General features: G+C 44.3%; 1 protein-coding gene across 4 annotated transcripts in view; it reads right to left on the bottom strand.

Annotated features, from left to right (window-relative positions):
• Positions 1–634: 634 nt before the first annotated feature.
• The window catches only part of NHEJ1 (non-homologous end joining factor 1), a 129321-nt gene continuing 107799 nt past the window's right edge, over positions 635–22156 (bottom strand). For all 4 annotated transcript variants that reach the window (XM_043998365.1, XM_043998368.1, XM_043998366.1 and 1 more), the window contains 3 exons: positions 2177–2294; positions 1567–1682; positions 635–1068 (listed from right to left, as the gene is read on the bottom strand). In XM_043998365.1, the coding sequence (XP_043854300.1) occupies positions 994–1068; positions 1567–1682; positions 2177–2294 (309 nt within the window). In that variant the 3' untranslated portion in view covers positions 635–993. The remainder of the gene's footprint in view (positions 1069–1566; positions 1683–2176; positions 2295–22156) is intronic.

Here is a 22156-nt window from a genome sequence, read left to right as displayed (position 1 = left end):
GACCTGGATCCACTGCCTGCTGTCATCTCAAGCCATCTCTCTGGCCACACTGCTGCTCCTTATCCTCATACCTGTCTAGCTGCTCTAGGAGGTGCTTGACTGGGGAATGGGAGGAAAGGAAGGACTGGAGACCTCCAGAGGGCCCGAGCTCCAGGTGCTCCCTGTGGCTTTGTCTGGCACGAGAGCATCTTGCTGGGGCTCCACACGGCCCAACTCGGCACAATCCCTGCCTTGAAAACAAGATGGGAAGACGAGCAGGATGGGGGAGAAGAGGGCAATTACAATGACAATCCGTGATGACTCCAGATGAAAGTGAAAGTTTCATTTAGGTCACAGAAGAAAAGCTACAAGAGAACTTGAAGGTCTCTGAACTGAGGGTTCAGTGTGTGAGAGATGGCATGGGAACTGTGTGCATGTGCATGTGCATGTGAGGAGAAAGGGAGAGAGGAAAGAAAACAAGTGCTTCTTGACTTAGGACTGAACAGATCAAAATCTGGGGAACTTCAGGGTTTGGGTTTTTTTTTTATTCCACTCAGACCAGGTGAGTAACTACAGGCTCCCTAAAAGAAGTAGAGACTTGCCAGCGAGTTTGAGGTGATATAGAAGTAGTGTGATACTATCTTAAGACGGCACAGGAGTTTTGGATGTTTTTATTTTTGTTGTTGTGTTTCTAGTCAATCCACCACAAATATACATGTACAAAGTCTAGAGGAGGATCCTGTGGGAGAATGGGTTCAATATTTTCCCCGGGTCTGGCTCTTCCTTGGGTCAGGAAACCTAGAGCCATCATGAGCATACTCAGACTGAAGTCTCTCTGCCAAAGTGTCCATGACACGGCTTGCTCACACAAACCTTACAGCCAGACCCCAGTGCAGGGCTCTGACCTTGCCTAACTTTGGCCAAGGTGCAAGCTTTCAGCCCGGAAGGTCCTTTGGAGGTAATGCTGACAGCCTCTCCTCCTCAGCAGCCGATGCCCCAGGAGGGGAGCTAAGTCTAGCTGAAGAGCCCCTTTGGCTTCTTTTTCTTGATTTTGGACACATGAGGTCTCTGCATTGGAACAGAAGTCTCCTAGAGAAGAATGGAATCCACATTAGAGGGGGAATCATCTACATCTTCCCTACCCCCAGGTTTCCATCCCAAGAGGGCTACAGGCAGGACTATGACATTTACTTCTCAGGGTCTTCTTACCTTCCCTTTCTCATCATCAAGTAAGTACCTGACTCTTTTAGGCTGACAATGTCATATGCTGCTCTCTGTAGACAGGTACGGGGGGAAAAGAAAGGTTTTCCTCCCTTCCCATGGGGAATGATCTTTATAAGACCCAGACTGAGAGTGGACTAGGAGGGTAAGAGAACCATTGCCAAGGTTACTAGGTCAGAAAAGAACAAGGGCACTGGAGATGAAATCTGGTATTTGGAGTCATGGTACATCTCTCTAAGCATTTAAAAGAGAAAGACAACACTGGTGGCAACTCCAGTGGGGGAAGAGCCAGGCTGATTCTAGGTGCCGATTTCCTGAACCCGTGGGTTTTCTCTCCAGAAGCTCCAGACTTCCACTGAGTTTTACCATATTCAAAGTCTCCAGCACGGACAGGGATGGGGCAGAGGATTGCTGCTCCGGCTTGTTTAGTAGTCTACCGTCAGTTTCACTGGAAGAAGTCCTGTCAGAGGCCTGGGAGTCTCCTGGAATCAGAGAGATCAAACAGGACAAAAGGTCAAGAAATATCCTTCCCCGCCAAGAGGGATAGGGACAGGTTCACTGTCATGGCCTGCTCAGAGGCACATCTACTGAGCTAGCTGCTGGGAGGCTAGGGAAGCTGCAGTCTTCAGTCATGCCAGACAGAAGGACCCTAGCGCTTTCAGGGGTCAGGACTCAGTGTTGATCAAGCAGACACAAATGTCAGCTCTCTCTAAGCTTTGCAAAGTCCTATGACCCCAGTCTCACAAGTATTTCGACTTCTCAAGGACCCCGGAGAAATTCAGTGTCCACTATAGGACAAAAGAAGATGTTTGCTAGGCAGACAGAGAAGGAAAAGGAACAAAGCCTTCTTGCTGCCTCACAGCCCAGGGCTCTGGCACCCCCTGGCATGTCCCAGGAGGGCTGGACTAGCTTTAATAGGTGCACTCTTTCACCCCAGATACCTATAATAGGAACAGACGTCCCTTGAACTGCTCACCCGAGCCTTGTCGTCTCCGCTTTGCCTGGAATTCTTGCTTAGTGACTGCCACATAGAGATTTTGTAGCTTCATAGCGAAGGGTCTTCCATTCTCAATACTGCACGCCTCTGGCAGATTCTATGGGAGACATGAAACCCTTGTCATCGACGTGCACAAAAAGAAGACTGAGAAACCCCTTTTTTCCACCTGTGGAACTGGCATTGAGTCCGAAGAGACATAACCATCCCTACAGAAAGAAAGTAAGAAGCTAGCCTGCCGTGGGACCTGGGGCTCCAAACCCACTAGGGCCCAACCATACAAAAGAGTCCTACATAGAACTTTTCCTTTGACAGGTTTCTCTGAGCCTCTATCTCCATATTCCCTAGTTCTTAATTCTACTTCATCTTCCCATTTATATCCTGTTGACCTCTAGCTCAGGGAAATTGATTATCCTTGATGGATCTACCTTTGGAGACCAAATTTTCCAATTTGTCACTAAACAGATGGTCATTTTTTTTTTTTTTGTGAGGCGATTAGGGTTAAGTGACTTGCCCAGAGTCACACAGCTAGTAAGTGTCATGGGTCTGAGACCAGATTTGAACTCAGGTCCTCCTGAATCTAAGGCCAGTGCTCTATCCACTGTGCCACCTAGCTGCCCCTAAACATATGATCATTTTAATCAAGTCCATATCCAATCTCTATGACAGAGAGAAAAGGTAAAAGCTCGTGGATTTGAGCCCCTGGCAAATAGGGAGGGACCAACCTTGGAACAGTGGAGAAGAATGTGAGAAAAATGGGCTGAGGGTGAGTGAATGGAAAATGTGAAATGAAGGTTGAAGACAGTGTGGGAAAGAGTCCTTCGACATAAAGAAAAGCAGCATTTGGCCGCAGAGGCAAAAGAGCTGCCTTTAAGTTCCAGCTCCACGACTTACTACGGAACTGGGCGCTAGCTCCAGTCTCTGACTCTCTCAAACCTGCATGACCAACCTCACAGCTTAGCTGTGAAGAAAGTACTTTAGCAGTAGCCTATCAAGTTCCATCCAAGTGTTTGATCACCTCCATCACCATCACCACCACATAAGAGAAATGGTAGTAGATGTAGAAATGATGAAAACGCTTACACAAGGTCCTCTTTTTTCCCCGGGCTCACCAGCATCCCTAATAATAACTCTCTTCCTAATGTCTGGGTTATCTCCTCAATACGACCCCACCTGCCAATACTGCAAGTAGCTCCAAACCCTTGCAAAGCCCTAAGCTGTTCCCTCTGCAGCTGTGCACACACATTGTGGCTTCCAGCCAATTCTCAACAGAGCCCAAGGGGGCAGCCACATAACTACCACCTCACAGGAGACCCGGTACAGAGACCATGGCCTGGCCCACCAGTAAGCATTGTGAGTGCCCTCTCTGTGCTGGGGATAATTGATCCTGGGAACCAAGCCTGAGCAAAGGAAGGAAGTAGAGAGTGGTAAGGCAAAGTGACCCTTCATGAATCAGAAACTAAGCTCTATCTCTTGGAGTTTATCCAACTTCCTTCTAGGGTAGAAGCAGTTGAGGAACCTGCTATGAGATCTCACCAGGAAATACAGCATCACTCTCATCCCCATTCCCCAGCCCCTACCCTACCCACCCACACAAACTTGGGCCAATTGCCCCCTCCCACTGAGTATGATTCTGGCAGGTTTGGACTTTTCACGGCCGAGGCGGTTTTAAATGGTCAGAGTTAGAGATGAGGAAATAAGCCTGGAGTCCGAGTTCTGCTTTCAGCCCAGACTCACACTAACAGGGAATAGCCCTTCCCCTTGGCAGCCTGCCCCCAGGGGCCCTGGGAAATGCACTGAAATGGGGAAGGGGAATTCCTAGGCCATGCCTAAGTCAGACCTAAAACACCCTCTTTCCCAGGTCAAGGCCTCTGCCCCCTCCCCACAAAGGGGTACTCAATCCTGCAGCAAAAGGCTCCTGTTATCTAAGGGGCAGAGGGCTGGCCTCTGCTCTTATCTCCAAGGTTCTCTTCCATACTTTTCAGTATGTATGGCCTCTGCCTCAGTCATTCACATACAGCTTCCCTAGCATGGGCTGTCCTGAGTCAACAAATAGGACAGATAAAGCCTACCTAGGAAGAATAGTCGAGACCCTTGAGCCAACTCTCCCTCTGCCCTCCTCTTAGAGCAAAGCAAATCCATAAAGCTGCTGGGGGCCTCAATAATCCTGTCTCAAAGGTTCCTAGGATGATCTTTACCCAGCCCCTGTGTTTGGCCTCGAAACCAAACGTCAGAGATGAAAGGCCACTGAAGCCAGGGTTGCCCTGGGCCAGAGTCCAAACCCATAACCTACATGCTAGCCCTCCCTCCCCCCTTTCCAAAGGCTACTAGTTCAGTCCTGCAACTGTTGCCTTAGGTTTTCCCCTTTTATGTTCCCCTTCTTCCTACTTGTCCTGATTGCTCTCAGAGGGCCCAGAGGAAAGGAAGTCGAAGGTCTGTTTCAGGATACCTTAAAGCCTTATCGCTAGGCTAAGCAATCCCCCACCCCACATCACATACATGAATGCTGTTCTGGAAGCACAGACCCAAGATCATCCGATTATCCCACTAACTAGCTGAATGAGAAATCCCCCCCAAAGAGATGATCGGCCCTCCTCCAGGGGACAAATATCCTGGCCAAAGGTAGGAAGAGGAGGAGGCCGCTTGCTCTGAGCATCACTCTCACCCTCCAAATAGCATCGCTGACCCCTGAGAGGGAGTCTAAAGAACAGGCAGGACAAGAGGGTACAGCAGCAGCCTCAGCCTAGGAAAGAGAGGCCATTCACTTTCTAGGCAGAAAGAACAATGGCAGAGTCTGGCGGAGGCAGTCGGTCTGGATCAAAGGGAGAATGCTGGAGTCAGGATTCAGAGAAAAGCAAACAGCGGTGCCCCCTGCCTCGAGAATGACTGAGCAAGGAGCAAAGTGTACCCATCACAATTCGGGTCACTGCCCAAGTGGGGAGAGGAAGAAAGCAGAGAAGCACCTTGGCTCAGCCAGGCCTCAGGGCCCTCTGAAACTGCGCTCATCATCTTAGCGACGATCCACACTCCCCCAGAGAGGCAGGTGCCAAACCAAGCCTCCAGAGAGCCCAAACCCTCTTTGCTCTAGGATTTTCCTATCAGGCTTTTTTAATGAGTTCTTATCTCCTCAATCCACCTAAGATTTTTAATAGCCCTCACTCCTTCAGTGTGAACACTCAAGAGTGCCCAAGAGTACTAAGTCCCACCATCTCAAAACCTTCCAGGACTCTGGACCCCACCCACTTTGTTGGAGAAAGGCTTTCAGGAAAACCAGACGCCACATCCTACAGAATCCTCTTCTCTCCCCGTCGAGTCCGCTACTCAAGTCCACCTAGCTCCCCAAATGTTTCGGTTCTCGTGCTATTCAGCAGGCACTCCCATCTCTGTGGTGGCCAGACTCATTTCTTGCTAATGAGGACTCCCAAGGATCCCACCAAAAAGACTTCTGCCTTTAGCAGAACCACCCCGAATCACAACATGCAATCAGAAAGTTCCCCAAAAGGTCACTCTTCTTCCAAGTTCCCAAAGTTCCCACTCATGGTACCCTCAGAACCCTGGGCAAGGTGTGGTGAAGAGAATGGTGGTATGGGCCCTCTTGTGTTATTTACTCCTAGGAAGAGTAATATTTCAAGTGGGAGAGACAAAGAAAGAAAGAAGATATGGATGGAGTTGCCCTGCTTAGTTTCAGCCTTGAGCACGTCCTCCCCGACAATCTCTCCTGCCGCCCCAGTCTTGGCACAGCCCCCAAGGACCCAGCACAGACAGTCAGTCACAACATCCTACGGCCAACATGCAAGGAAGGACACCCACCATGTGACCCCCTCAAGGACAAGGATTGCCCTTCCTCACTTTACTCTCCTACAAGGGGGTGCAGACCTCCCTCAATTCCTTCCTAAAGGAGCCAGGAGTTTCCTGCTTGAGGATAAAGGTGATTTCCTCTATGGCACCTGTCTCTAATTACTCTGAAGGGAGAGAAGACAACTGATGCGTTACACGGCTTTCTGTGGTTTCCTCAAACCATACTCTCAAACAAGAGGGAAAACAAGGAAGACGGTGAGAGGCATCAAAGGACCGCTCCGGGCTTGGACTCGGAGGCTGGATTCAAACTCTTTATTCTGACCTTCATGAGCTTGGGCAAGCTGCTTCGTGCCTCTGCGCCTCAGTTTACTCACTCACAAGATAAGAGGTTGAACTCTAAGGCTGGCTGATGGCTAAGATATTTGACAATTCCAAATTCTATGATTTGGGGAACCACCATGATTGGGAGAGTACTTCTTACCTTCTGGGGCACAAGGTAAATGCCCTTGATGCTACAAAGCTTATTAAAGGGGTGATGCATAGGGTTAACAGGAAAGGTATTGTGGGGAACCTTAGGCCCCTGTTAATCACATAAATTATCGAGTGTGAGTTTAGGCAATAAATTCAAAGGGAAATCCAAGCCCCCAACAGACAGACAGACGCATGCATGAACAAACAAGAAAAATATGGCCAGGCACCCAAGAAAAAGTATCCAAAGTATCCTCTCCCTCTCACAAGACTATATGAAAATGTTCAGAACTATCCCCCAAAAAGAGGACCCTCCAATTTTTTTGATTTGAAGGGAAAGCCAAGAAAGAACATTTTCTACAGGAAAAGGAAGACTATGACAAATGTGAGGCTCTGCCCCAGTGCTAGTCAGGCCAAGGGCTAGCAGCACAGACCTAATGCTGTGCTAGCACAAAGACACCAATGTCTAATATACCCACTGACCCAATTACCTCCTCTACTGACTCCCCAGGGTAAAGAGGGAACACAGGGCCTGAGAAGGGAGTCTCGAGATAGGCAGATGTTATAGAAACAATACTGGGCAGTCTCTGAAGATAACTCCTACCTCAAACCACCACCACGACTAGTCCAACCCTCACCCTATTCCCTGGTCCATTTCACTTCTTGGAGTAACTAGTTCTCTTCTTCCCCCAAAGCTCCTTAACTCCAACTGTTGGGGTACCGGAAAGAAGGGAGCTCTGTAAGTTGCTGTGAAGAGTGAGACAGTGTCAATTAGTGGGAGAGACTGTGGAGCAGATGCAAGGGCCCAGCAGAGACTACATGCCCTGTATTTGTCCCAGGTGAAGTCTTCACAAGGCCAGGACATACTAGGGAGCATCATTCTAGGGACAAGCTCCTTCGGGATAGGGGCTGTCACTGTTGTCTCTCTATCCCTGGATTCTGGTGTTGTGCCTCGTGCACAGCATGTACTTAATGAATGCTTGCTGAAGAAGTCACTGAGAGGGGAGACTATTTCATTTTTGTCTTCAGAGTCATCTCTAGTGCTTGTGCTTTGTATTCTCGTTGTGTGATGCCTGACTTCTAGCAGGAGGCATTTAATAGATTCTCTTTGAATTGAATTCCAGGCCTCGTTAGAACTCGTGGGGACAGAGAAAAGGGGGAGGCAGGTTATTTTCACATCCCCAAAAGATTTCCAACCTGACCTTTCCCCCTTCCTTTCTTCTCTTCAAGAGCAACTTCCCCAGTAGGGTCCTGGATGAATCCCAGACATAGGAGATCTAACCCTGAAGGTTCTGAGCCCCCCAGGACTCACTCCACTCCTTCCTACTGGCCATTTCAATGATCAGTCATCTTGATGGTCTAGGTGTCATGCCAAATGTATACAAGATATTCTGCCCTTGAGGAGCTACACAAAAGAGACAAGACAGACAGACGGTGCTTCTGTGTTTGGTCTGGTTTAGATTTGTTTGGGTGTGCCCGGAGCACGGGCCACCTCTGGCTCATTTGCTCTGATACTGCCGTCCTCACCACGTCGCTTGATGGTGATGAGATCATCACCACAATACAGTGCAGCTCTTCAGCATCTCTGAGCTCCGGGCTTCCTCACTGCAAAGACTGAAGTGATCTGAGGCCTATTGAGTGATTAGGATCTAGACAGAGACTGAGGGTATCTGGCTGGCAAAGAGACCCCAGCCAAACCACGGATCTCTTTCAGAATTCTAGGCTCATTCCCTACAAAATGGGAATATCCTGCAGCCTTCTACGCTTCTTTCACAGGAATGGAAAGATTAAGTGCATAGCTTAAGAAATGATGAGAGAAAGCCCAGGTCCTTCCTGGTTTGTAGGAATCAACTGAAGCCTAGTCACCTGGCTTTCTGGGTCAAAGATCACAGAGGTAGAATTAGGGAGGAAAGAGCAAAAGAAGGGAACCTCCGTCATTCCAACTCAAGGCCTGGCTAGCCACAGAATGAGAGCCTAGTCTCCAATGCTTTCATTCAGCAAAAATGAAATGAAGGCCCAAGGAGACTGGCCCAGTCCCACCGCCCACTGGGGTCTGGGGACAGGGTCAAGGCTGGGACTCAAATCCTGATTCCTAGTCCAGTTTTCTCCCTTGTCCCACGCTGCAACAACTCAGCAGAGCTGGCCTCTTCCAGGCCCAGCTGACCCTGCCTTCTCTTCTAAGCCCCAGGATCTCTGCTCTCCTCTCAGGCTTGCCAATAGCCCAAAGGTCTGAGATAGGAAGAGGCACGCCTCCTCAGAGTAATCTGGTTTGGAGGCTATTTTCCTTCTCTCCCCCAGTGGTCTTCCAGATAAAAGCAGAAACACCCCCCAGAGAGGATAAACCTCAGCCCTTGGCACCCTCCCAAGGGGTCAAAAAATTCAGAAAAATTAATGCCTGGGGTACTTTGCCCCTAAGGGACAGGCAGAAGTTCTGGACAAGTTAACTCCTTTTCAACCAAGCAGAGTCCCTTAGTCATAACAGGGAGACAGGTTCTACCTCAAAGAAAAATAAGAGCCAAGGGAGTGGGGGTGGGGAAAGCTGTTCTTATAAGAACCCTTTGTGGTGGCTGCCTGGGAAGGGAAGTTTTACCAGAGAAGGTGAAACTTGTCAAGGTAACAAATCCGAGCTGTGACCCTTCCACATGTCTGACAACTCCCCCCTTCCCCTCTGCTCACGTGGATCCCCCTCCCCCCCCAAAAGGAGCAGAGCCTAAAGGATCCATGGCCCACCCAATCGTAGCATACCTTCTAGCGTTTGAGTCTGCAGAAAGGCTGGAGGAGGACAAAGGGTACCAGAGAAAGGCTTCTCTGTGTGTGAAGGGAAGATAAGTAGGGGGCAGAGAGAGAGCTTCTTCAGGCCTGCTGGCAAGTGCAATAACAAATTGTGTTAGTCCTTGCCATGCCTCCCCATACCCCACTTCATGGTGAGCTCCAGCTCGTTTAACGAGGAGGTGAGAAGTCTGAGATATCTCACTATCAAACTAGCTCAGTGTGCCTCCTCCAAGGGGACTGAGGCAAGGTGGGGACTGAGGCAAGGTAGGTCCTGTGTGAAGGGGAAACTTCCATGACCAAGAGAGGTCTTGGCAAGGCCAGTGTGCTCCGCCACCAGCAGTGACCTGGATTGGTGTTCCAGTTGTTGCCTGGCACTGTGGAGAGGGAAGCACAGTCAGGGGCCCTGGGGCTCGTGCAGGGTGATTTAAGGGAGCTGCCACTGTGATCACTCATTTGGGAGCATCTCCACCACAAGAGGATTCTCTTTCGCCCCAAATTACACGCCTGACAGCTGGGAACACAGCGTGCGGCAGTCTGCCACCAGGTGCAACACACCAACCCTCCCCAGCCTGAGAAACTCCATTCAATTCTAAAGGGTGCAAACGCCTAGCAGTTCTGGCAGCCACAGATCTGGTTGGCCAGTCGGTGCAATGAGACAGAAGGAAAGAGATTCCTTTCTACCTTGACTTCATCCTTGTCCTCACTATATCCCTAACTCTGGGAATGGGTCCAGGCTCCGCCATGGGCCAAGCTGCCATTTACAGGACTCAGAGACATGTGGTTGCCTGAAAACAGAGCTCTAATCTTAGCCACATCCGATGTCACTAGGAACAGGAGCATCCCCTGCACCCCACACCTCATGGCCAGTCATCCAATGGCATCTTTCACTGATGCCCATTCAGAGAACACAATGTCAGATCGAGGACCCTTAAGAAGAAATAGCAACTATTAACAATGGAGAAAACTGAGTAGAGACAAAGAGAAAAGAAGGGGGAGGGAGGCGAGAAAAAGGAGAAAGCAGGCAGGGCAGGCATGACACAAAAAACCCCTGAGTATAAATGGAACTAAGGAAATGGATTTGCCAGGACTTCTCAACATAAGCCTTTGGGGATTGAGGTTAAGTAGGTAGATATGACTTTAGGACTGTAGCTTCAACCTGAGCTCTGCTATTGTATGGCCTGGGTGGGTGAGTGGGACCATTAAGGACAATTTATACCGTCTTCATGGTGGCACAGGGGATAGAGAGCTGAAACTGCAGTCAGGAAGATTCATCTTCCTGAGTTCAAATTTGACCTTACACGCTCACTAGCTATATGACCCTGGGCAGGTCACTTAACTCTGTTTACCTTATTACCTTTGTCTGTAAAATAAGCCACTCCAGCATCTTTGCCAAGAAAATCCCAAATGGAGTCATGAAGAAGTGGACATGACTGAACAACAACAATATACCTTCCTCATAGTAATCTCTGATGGGGGCTGAGTCTTCCTTCCTGCCCCCACTGAGAAGTTCATCACATAAGAGCAGAAGCTGGCAGTCACCTTCAGGGTATAAGAGAGAAGCTGGGTTCTCCAAATCCCTATGCTTACAGATAGTCAGTCATGAGCTGACAGACCTAGGACTGTTACTGAGCCAGAGTATGCCAGCATTGCTTAACCTAAATCCACCCTACAACAATTTTTTTTTTGGTGGGGCAATGAGAGTTAAGTGACTTGCCCAGGGTCACACAGCCAGTTAAGTGTCAAGCGTCTGAGGCCAGATTTGAACTCAGGTCCTCCTGACTCCAGGGCCGGTGCCCTATCCATTGCACCACCTAGCTGCTCCCTCCTACAGCCATTTCTGTAAATCTTTTCCCTCTTGGGGGCAGCTAGGTGGCGCAGTGGATAGAGCACCGGCCCTGGAGTCAGGAGGACCTGAGTTCAAATCTGACCTCAGACACTTGACACTTACTGGCTGTGTGACCCTGGGCAAATCACTTAACCCTCACTGCCCCTGCCTAATCCCCCCGCCAAAAAAAACCCAAACCAAAACAAAAAAAACCTTTTCCCTCTCAAATTCATTTAAATCTGGTGGCGAGAGTTTGTGTGGTCAGGGATGGGGGCAGTAAATGGTGCTTCCCCTTCTGCCACATGCCCTCCTCATGCCCTCCCTTGGCCTCCACCATGTCACTCAAGAGAGTTTTAGGGTTTCCCTGCAGTCCCTTAAGGAAGGAGTAAACTGAGTCTAGCAGCACTGAACTCTCGCTACCGTCCAAGTTCAATGCGCTGGACTGCTCCTCAGGCAGCTGTTTCCAGAGCCTGAGCTACATTATAGTTGTGCCTGATTTCATCCCAAACCCGGGCCAACCCGGTGAGGTCTGGGGATATTGGCGCTTCATTAGTCTGGAGCAAAAATATTCTGCTCATGCCCTCTAGGCCAAGAAGCATTTTTTTCCCCAGGAATGGGAGACAGTAAAAGCAGCTAAACAAATTCTAAATGTGCCCTTGGAAATCTCAAGCCACAAAAATTGGGTGAGATGTCTCAGCTTTGTCTGGTTCTACAACTGAGCCCCCAATCCAACTTTAAACCTGCACTTGAACAGCTACTGAGTCCCCTCTCAGAAGTGAACCAAGCCCAAGTAAAGATAAGGAGATTGGGTCTTGGGAGCAGTGAGTGCATTTCCACACACTCCAGACTACAGATTAGATTAGAAGAGATGAGGAAAATCATTGTTGTTGTTGTTGTTGTTGTTTGTCCTTCATTCTAGAAGAGGACCATGATATCAGGAGATGATGTCATGACTTGCAGTGAATTGGACTGAAGTGAGGCAGGGCTGTGCCAAGTCACCAGCCTTACTCTCCTCCAGAGCCATCTGAGTCCAGTGGCAAGACATCAGGGCAATTGGAGATGGCCCCGGATACACAAGACAATAGAGGTTAAGTGACTCGGCCAGGGTCACAAAACTAGTAGTGGTCATGTGTCTGAGGTCGGTTTGAACTTGGGTCCTTCTGAGTCCAGGACCAGTGCTCTATCTACTTTGCCACCTAGCTGCCCTTATGAGGAAAAGCAGCTTCTGATTCAAACCCCATAGTCCCAATAGCTCAGAACATCATTGACTCAAATCTGTTAACATGAATAAGTCAACCTCAAGATATGTGTCGGGGCAGTTGGTTAGAAAGCAAAAGATGACATGGACTGAATGAACTCAAGAGCACCTCTAGGGGACTGCGTGGCCAAGCATTCCATCTATTCAAGTCCCATTTCCTTAGTCTTTAAATCCCATCCATAAAATTGCTTCCGCAGAATAGGTATTCTGGATTCTATAGCAGTCTCCACCGGCCACAACCTGGGGGAGAAAGTCAAGAGAACCAGAAAGTACAACTCTAAGCACGGGCAGCTTAGTGTCCAAGTCAGATAATAATCCTGGGCGTACTGATTTTTTAAAAATAAATGATTGAATAAATAAAAGAATTTGATGAGGGGGTAGCTAGGTGGCACAGTGGATAAAGCACTGGCCCTGGATTCAGGATAGGACATGAGTTCAAATACAGCCTCAGACACTTGACACTTACTAGCTGTGTGACCCTGGGTAAGTCACTTAACCTTCATTGCCTTGCCCCGCCCTGCCCCCCCAAAAGAATTTGATGAAACATATCAGCAAAACTAATCAACTCATAGGAAAAAATATGACAAGTTCACACCCACAGATCCCTACATCTGCAAATGGGTTAAAGGAAACTTTTTTCATATCTCTTCTCTGGAGCCATGCTTGCTCTTTGTAATTCTGCAATATTAAAATTTGATTTTATGATTATTGTTCTTTCCAACAACATTGCTGTTATCATTATATATTTTTTTCTTGGCTCTGTTTCCTTCACTTAGCATCAATTCATATGTCTTTCCATGTTTCTCCAGTTATCATATTTATTTCTTACAGAACAGTAATATTCCATTACATTCATGTACCACAACTTGTTTAGTCATTCCTCAATTGATGGGCATCTACTCTGTTTCCAATTCTTTGCTACCACAAAAAGTGCTGCTATGAATATTTTGATGTATGTGGGGACTTTCTTCTTACCAATGACCTCCTTTGGGTATGTCTAGCAGTGGAATCTCTGGGTCAAAGATGCAGCCTCTGGGACATTTTAGCCACTTTATTTGCATAATTCCAACTTGCTTTCCTGAATGGTTGTACTGATTCACAGCCCCACCACCAATGCATTAGTGAGCTTTTCTTTCCACGGCCCCTCCTACTACCATCTTTTGTCATTTTTCCTAATTAGAGGTACTGTTAGGTGATGTGGAGTTTAGAGAAATGGTAGAAGGATGGGGGGAATGAACAGAATGAGTGCTTTAGATTCTACAGCTCCAGAAAAATGAGTCATCTTGCATTTAGATAAAAAATCAACAGTTTTCTCAGAGAATTGTAATTTGAGTATAGACTATACTATACTACACTCCCTAATTCAGGTCATAAGTTGGAAGAAGTATAAACACACATTAACCACATATGTCTAAGCAAGTGATGCCATCTGAATCTGTCCATTAGGGTAGGGACCCTTCCTATCCTTGATTAGTATAATGAAATTACTATCCGTGGAAGCTAACATCTAATGGTGGTGAAATCTAGGACAACAGCCTCTTACTTCAGAGCACTGAACATGGATTACAAGAAAACTCTCTCAGGATCTAGCACTCACCATCACCCCTTGTTCTTCAAATACCTTAGTTGACATTACATTGATTGTAGAGCAACCCATTACTATGGCACACCTCTTTATTCTACAGTTGGCAAGACCAGGCTGGGCCTCATCATATGCTAGCTATCTGCTTCTCTTCTAATTTTTCTGTACTATCATCTTTAATATTAAGGTCACTTATCCATTTAAAATGTATTCTAGAATATAGTCTAATGTACTGATCTAAGCATAATTTCTACCAGACTGCTCTCTAATTTTCCTAGCAGTTTTTATCAAATACAGTAATTTATGTTTTCTAGTTTATCAAACACTGGGTTATTGAGTTCCATTGTTTCTGATTCCCCTTTGTCTGGTCTGTTTCACTGTATTTTAACCAATACCAGACAGTTTTAATGACTGCTGTTTTATAATATAGTTTGAGATCTGGAAATACTAAACCTCCTTCATCTCTATCTCCTTTATTATTTCCCTTGATATTTTAGCTCTCTTATTTTTCCAAATGAATTTGAGTATTATTTTATCAAGTTGTGTAAAGTATCCCTATGATAATTTGATTGATATAACATTAAAACTACAAATTAACATTGGTATTATTGCTATTACATTGGTCTGGCCCAGTGTTCATGGATACTGAAAATTCTTCCAAGTATTTAAGTAACTCTTCATTTCTTTAAGAAGCACATTGTAATTGAATCTATGTAAGGATTCTGGGTACTCTGGTAGATTGATTTCTGAATGTTTTATGCATTTTGCAGATATCTGGAAAAGGATTTTTTGAGACTTTATTTTGTAGCTTTTAATTTCTTTCTCCTAGTCTTACTGCTATTTTATTGCTAGCATTTCCAGAATGATTCCAAATAATAGTGTGGAGAGTAGGTGTCTTTGCTTTACTCCTCTATTTACTGGGAAAGCTTCTAGTGTATCCCCCTTGAATATGATGCTTGCATATTAAAAAGGTCCCTCTACACTTGTACTTTAGAGAGGTTTTTATCTTAAATGAATGTGGTACTCCATCAAAAGATTTTTCTGCATCTACTGAGATAATTATGTGGCTTTGAGTGTGGTTTTGGTTTTCAATATACTAATGTTGAACCATTCTTGCATCCCACATATAAGTCCAACTTGGTCATAATGAATAATTTCTTGATTAATTGCTGTAGTCTGTTTGACAAGATTTTATTTAAAACTTTTGAACCAATATTCATTCATTGTACTGCTCAATGGTTCTGTGCTTTATCCCTTCTTGGTTTAGGTATTAGGATGATATTTATCTCAAAAAAGGAGTTTGTTGATTGCTTTTTTTTTTCAATTTTTGAGAATAATTTTTACAGTATTTGTACTAATTGTTCTTTAAAGCTATGATACAATTTCCCTATAAATCCATCACAACTAGGATTTTTTCTTCTTTGTTAGTTCAATTACACAATGAGTTATATTTCTTTTTCTGAGATTTGATTATTTATTTATTCAGTCCTCTGTTAGTTTAGGTATTTTTTATTTTGATTGTGAAAATCTAAATCCCAAATATAGTAGTTTATATTTGATCCTGCAGTCAACAGGGAGCCACTGGAGTATACTGACTATGGGAATGGCATGATCAGATTTGTAGGTTAGGAAAATCAATTTGGCAGTTATATGAAGGATGGATTAGAGAAGAAAGAAGCTTGAGGCAATCTAGGTACCTCCCATCTTTTAGAGTGTGACTCAAAATTCATTACCTCCAAAAAATGTTCCCTGCTTAACCCAAAATTTTCTATAGCTATTTATTAATCCATACCACCCAATATGGCCATTTTATTCCCCTACTGTATATATAGATGTTAACATAGTACTCGTAACTTGTATGTCATATCTATATCTATATCTGTATATATTATATCTTATGTGAATATGTTTTTTATTTTTGTTACTATGTACCTAGAACTTTGGATTCATATTATTTTGCAAACAGTGGGAGATTTAAAAATGCTTGTTGAATTGAATTTGCTATCAATAGGATTCATGCCTTGAATAAATTCTACTGATAGCAGTAATGGTCCGTTCATACTCTCTTGCCTCATCCCTTTGATGATTAATAGCACAAATTAGCTAGAAAGCTGAACAGGATTTTAATTTAGTCTATGGCCATGATACTGTGTGAACAGCAAATCCACCAAGTAGATGTGAGAAAGAAGCCAATGATGTTTGGTTCATTAATATCACTTTCTAAATAACCAACCTAACCAACACAAGCATTTAAAGCATATCTCTGTGTACCTGTGACTATTATCTTCCCACTAGATTATAAACTTCTTAAAGTCTTAGGCTATAGCTAATCTGAATTCTGTAAATTCCATAGCTCTTAACAATTCCTGAATCTAAGAAAGGCCTCCCTAAGTGGGAGATGATGATAAACTCTGAGTAAGTAGGGGCTGCTCTATACCTTGCCTGTTCAAGTCAAATCAAAAAGGTAGCTCAAAACTACAAATGTTAAGCATGAGGCACAATAACAAAACGGCATAAGATGGGTTACCCAATGCAGATGTCACAATACTTTCAAAACCATTATAGATGCTTAAGTCTGGAGAACTCAGGGACAGAAGAGAAGTCCAACTAGCCAGGAAAAGAAACCAAACCTGTTCCAAGTTCAGTCATGAAAAGTGTCTTGAATTAGGTAAAAAGCAAATGGGGAGCAGTGGGTAACTTTGCCTGCTACATAGAGCACCTACTTCTCAAACTCTACTTTGCTGTCCCTGAAGTTTGTCTGGCTTGTCCTCTCATTAGCTTATTAAGCCCTTGAGGGCAAGACAGAAAGACTAAAATGTAGGGGGAGGGTCTCTGGCATGTTCCTTTCATACTCGTTTAACATTTCCCACACACACACACACACAAAAGCCACTAAAAACAAAATCAAATCAACAATCTAAATAACAAGGTGAAAAATTCCTTGAAGTTGAGACTAAATCTGCAGTTTCTACAGAGACCAAAGTCTTAAAACATTTCCACACCTATACTCTCAGCAAGAGTAAACCAGCTGTATGTAGAGACCTTGGCACCCTACTCGATGCCATCATCCAGAGAAATGGGCAAAGAAGCTTTTGTAGAGTAAGGGAGTAATAGTAAGAAATAAATTTAAAATAAGCAGCTCCCTTCCAAGTCAGTAAGAAGATTAGAAGAGTTGGGTAGTCAGGGGTTAAGGAGGTCAGAGAACTAGAAGGTCAGTGGTTAGGCAGGAGTTACCTGCTGCCTGAGCCAGATTGTGTATTTTCAAAGTGCTCATTCTTATCGGCTTCTGCCCAGCCCACTGGGTAGAGTGTTTGGGCTGGATTCATGCCAATGGCTGCCCTGCATTCCAGAGCCCCGGGAAGTTAGTCAAAGTGGAGCAGGCCTAACTAGGGGACTAAGGAGCTTCCAGAAAAGACTGAGGACAGGGATAAAAGGTAGAGTCTGGGATGTGTGCTTTAGTTCTGGTTTAACCTAGACCTGTGCCAAGCAGATAATGATGATAACTAGGTTAAGAGAGGCACAAAGGGAGAGGTGACTCCCAATTAACAAGCCAAAGGGCAGGACCTCCTAGGTGGAAAAATCTCTAAGGGACTTGAGCTTCTCTCCCTCCCTTCTGGATGAGCACTAGTTCGAGACTCAGTGTAGGAATTATTCTTTAGTTCTTTGGTTTCTCAACTAAATGCTTCTCCTTCCTTGCTGTGACCCACTTGATCTGACCTATTGTAAATGCTTAAATCATCTCTGGATAAAGTATATCACGTGCTTTCTCCACTCCAGGTTTTATAAAGGAGGAAAGCATGTACTGGTCATGAATGTGGAATTTTCCATTGATTTGGTCCACCTATCCCTTCTGGTTTGACTAACAACTCCCCTTAGCTTCACAGGGAACCTGTCCAGGCTGGAGGCAGAAGTAGATAGCCCTGACTCCAGGCTGACCCTGGGCTGCAGAGTAGCTGCCCCAGGGTTCATCTTCAGGTGAAGGGATGAGTAAAGGACTGAAGCCAGGCTCTGGTTACAGGGCATCCTGGACATCTGTTCACAATAAAACACTCTTGTCAAGTACTTGGCCCTCTACCTGTCAAAGCAGAGAAAAAGGGTGGGAGAGGAATTTTATTTCTCTCTTCTCCCCAAATCAGAGAACAGCAGATCCCCCAAAAGGCTACAGCTCAAGGAGAAGGGCATCTGAGCAGAAGAGTGAGGGGGAAACAAAAGTTGGGCCAACAGGCTGAATATGGCCCTTCCAAGAAAGATGCCTCAACAGTATCCTAGAGAGAGAGGAGAAGGAGACTATTAAGCAGGTAGCTTTCCTCCTTTCTTAGGTACTAGTGAACAAGCCGCTTAGGTGGCTTTTGGCGAAATGTGTGAAGGGGAAGGGCCAGGTGGAGTATGCCCATTAAAGATGACAGGTATCAACGGGACTGGATGTAGAGTTCAAGGTTGGTGGTCAAGACCCAAGGCTTTTACTCCCAGTTTCACGACTAATTCCAACCATCAAGAAGCCATGATAGCTTCTTCAATTCACTTCAAGAAGCTGCCTGCTATTGGCATTAAAATACAGTAAGTTTTCACTGTTAGCAGTGACTCTATCTAGTAGGTCCCTCTGCAAGTGCTCTAGAAGATCAAGTACAATGACCTGCACATAGTGGTCCTTCCTGCTGCCTTACAGATGTACGGGTTTACAGATGTGGAACATTATATAGAATGGAAGATTTCTTTCAATGCATTGATTAGTTTTGCTTTTTTTTTTCTTCTATTAAAAAAATTCTTTGTTATAAGGAATGGTCCTCTGGGAAGAGGGGGGAAATATATGTGACACAAAAACTAAAGTATCAATAAAAATCTGTTTTTAAAAGGAAAAAATGATTACCTGAAAATTATAATGTTAAACAGTACTCCTTCAATAGTATTGCTGATTGAATAGCTCAATCTTGTTAGCTTGGGAACTGAAATAGGATCCTGATGAGTGTAAAGTCAATACAAACATAGTTAAAATTGAATTGTCAAAAAAGGAAAATAATAAATGTTGGAGAAGCTGTGGGAAAATTGGAACACTAATCCATTGTTGGTGGAGCTGTGAACTGATCCAAGCATTCTGGAGAGCAATTTGGAATTATGCCCAAAGGGTGATAAAGCTGTGCATACCCTTTGACCCAGCAATACCACTTTTGGGTCTTTTTCCCAAAGAATCATGGAAAGGGGAAAGGGACCCACATGTACAAAAATATTTATAGCTGCTCTTTACGTGGTGGCAAGGAATTGGAAGTTGAGGGGGTGCCCATCAATTGGGGAATGGCTGGACAAGTTGTGGTATATGAATACAATGGAATACTATTGTGCTGTAAGAAATGATGAGCAGGAGGAGTTCAGAGAAACCTGGAGGGTCTTGCATGAGCTGATGATGAGTGAGATGAGCAGAAACAGAAGAATATTGTACATAGTATCATCAACATTGAGTGTTGATCTACTGTGATGGTCTATATTCTTCTCACCAATGCAATGGTACAGAAGAGTTCCAGGGAACTTGTGATGGAAGAGGATCTCCAAATCCAAGAAAAAAAAAAAAAAGAACAGCGGAGTATAGATGCTGAATGAACCATACTATTTCTTTTGGTTTTGATGCTGTTGTTTTTTCTATTTTGAGGTTCTTCATCATTGCTCTGATTTTTTCTCTTATAACATGACTAATGCAGAAATATGTTTAATGTTATTATGTGTGTATATATATATATATATATATATACATATATATATATATATATATATATATATATATATATATATAACCTATATCAGATTACCTGCTGTCTAGGGGAGGGGGGAGGGAGGGGAGGGGAGGGAGAAAAATCTGAAATTGTAAAGCTTGTATAAACAAAAGTTGAGAACTATCTTTACATGTAATGGAAAAAAAATAAAATACTTTATTAATTAAAAAAATTGAATTGTCAGAGGCTCAGCTTCTACAGCTAAGGAACAAACTCTACATTCAATAGGAAGCTGAAGACCCCCTTGCTGGGAAGGACTCCTAAAAGTAACTCACATTTATAAAGCACCTGAAGCTTTACAAACCCTATCATCTTTAGGGGGAAGCTAGGTGACGAAGTGGATAAAGCACTGGCCCTGGATTCAGGAGGACCTGAGTTCAAATGACCCTGGGCAAGTCACTTAACCCTCATTGTCCCATCAAAAAAACAAAAAACAAACAGACAAACAAACAAAAAAAACAGGAAAAAAAGCCTATCATCTCATTTGAACCTCAAAACAAACCTTCTGAGGTAGATATTACAGATATTATTATCCTCATTTTATAGATAAGAGTACACACCCAGGGGCAGCTAGATGGCGCAGTGGATAGAGCACCGGCCCTGGAGTCAGGAGTACCTGAGTTCAAATCCGGCCTCAGACACTTAACACTTACTAGCTGTGTGACCCTGGGCAAGTCACTTAACCCCAATTGCCTCACTAAAAAAAAAAAAAAAAAAAAAAAAGAGTACACACCCAAAGAAGTTAAATGACTTGTCCATGGTCACTCAACTAATGTCAGGAGTAGGATTCAAACCCAGGTCTCTATGAACTCCAGGTCCAGCATTCTTTCTACTATAACATGTTGCCCAGAATAAAAAGATTTAACAGACAATGTATCTATCAATCTCAGATACTAAAATAAGGAATCAGAACCAGATAGAAATCAGACTTATGTATGGGACACCTGTGGGGGTTCTCCAGAGCATAAGGCCCAAGAAAGGTAAAATAAGCCCTAGACTACAGTCTGAGACATCAAAAGTTCTTTGAAAAAGGACAGGGAAATGGCACTTATATCTATATGTCTCTCAAAGAGAACATATTTTTCCAAGTATAAGAGAAGAAACTAATAAAGCAAAAAACTCCACTCGAATAGGCAAAATGCTACAAGAAAAGATATCAGAAAAAATGGAACAAATTGCCATCTAAAGATCAGATCATCAGCCTCCTCTTCAGCCCATGAAAAGTATCCTAGAGAGTAAGGATAGCCTTGGAAATGTTCCCAGGAGAAAATGATGCTGAGAGGAAACCCAGTTGTGGTGACTGAAATGAATGGAATCCTGGATTCATTCCTCAGGTTAGCCTCTCCCAGAAATGATGTAAAAGCAACTGAAGTCTTAGGAAGACAAGCAGAGTTCAGTAAAGTAAATGACCCAAAGACATAAAGAAACAATTAAGGAAAGGGAAGCCCAGATATCGGCTAGGAAAGAAGCAAAGGACAGGCACCACAAATATCAGGGACCAACTACCACAGCCATGGAACTGCATGATGCTAAAGGGACAGGTTGGGGAGGGGGGAACAAGGAAGGAAACTGAAGGATTGGGCCAAACTAAGTAAATAACTTAGCTGGCATGGTCGGGAATGGGCTGTTATGGTTAATTATAGATTCCAGTTAATAGAAAGTACTCTTCTTATGCTTCATTATAATGGAAAAGCTATCCTGGTTTCTCAAAAGCTATGCCAATAAAAATTAAGCACGCAGATTCCACTAGAAATGCAAGTTAAAACAACTCTGAGGTACCACCTCACAGTGGCAAATATAACAAAAAAGGAAAATGTTGGATGTTGGAGGGGCTGTAGGAAAACTGGGAACTAATCCGCTGCTGCTGGAGTTGTGAACTGATTCAACCATGCTGGAGAACAATTTGGAATCCATGCCCAAAGAGCTATAAAACTACAAATACCCTTTGATCCAGCGACACCACTGATAGGTTTAAATCCCAAAGCTAGAGAGATTTTAAGAATGGGCCAGGTCCCCATATACACAAAACACATTTTTAGCAGCACTTTTTGAGATAGTAAAGAAATAGATATAAAATAAATTGCTTTTGATTAAATAATGGCTAAAGAAACTGTGGTACATGGATGTAATAGAATATTACTGTGCTGTAAGAAATGGCAAATATGATGAATACAGAGAAGCATGGAAAGATTGATATGAATTGATGCACAGTAAAGTCAACAGATCCAGGAAGACAATATATTATGGTGAATATAACATTGTAAATGGAAAAAACTACAAAAAATAACAAAAGTGAATGTGCAAAATTACAAAGAAGAAACATGCCAACAAAACCTAGTAGCAACAGATAGAAAGAAAATTCCCATTTAAAATAACTGTAGGGGGGCAGCCAGGTGGCACAATAGATAAAGCACTGGCCCTGGATTTAGGAGGACCTGAGTTCAAGTCTGGCCTCAAACACTTGACACCTACTAACTGTGTGACCCTGGGCAAGTCA

The sequence above is a fragment of the Dromiciops gliroides genome, chromosome 3 (assembly GCF_019393635.1).
Source record: "Dromiciops gliroides isolate mDroGli1 chromosome 3, mDroGli1.pri, whole genome shotgun sequence".
Taxonomy (NCBI): domain Eukaryota; kingdom Metazoa; phylum Chordata; class Mammalia; order Microbiotheria; family Microbiotheriidae; genus Dromiciops; species Dromiciops gliroides.
Note: the sequence above shows the minus strand (reverse complement) of the source record. Positions and strands in the feature narration are given on the sequence as shown.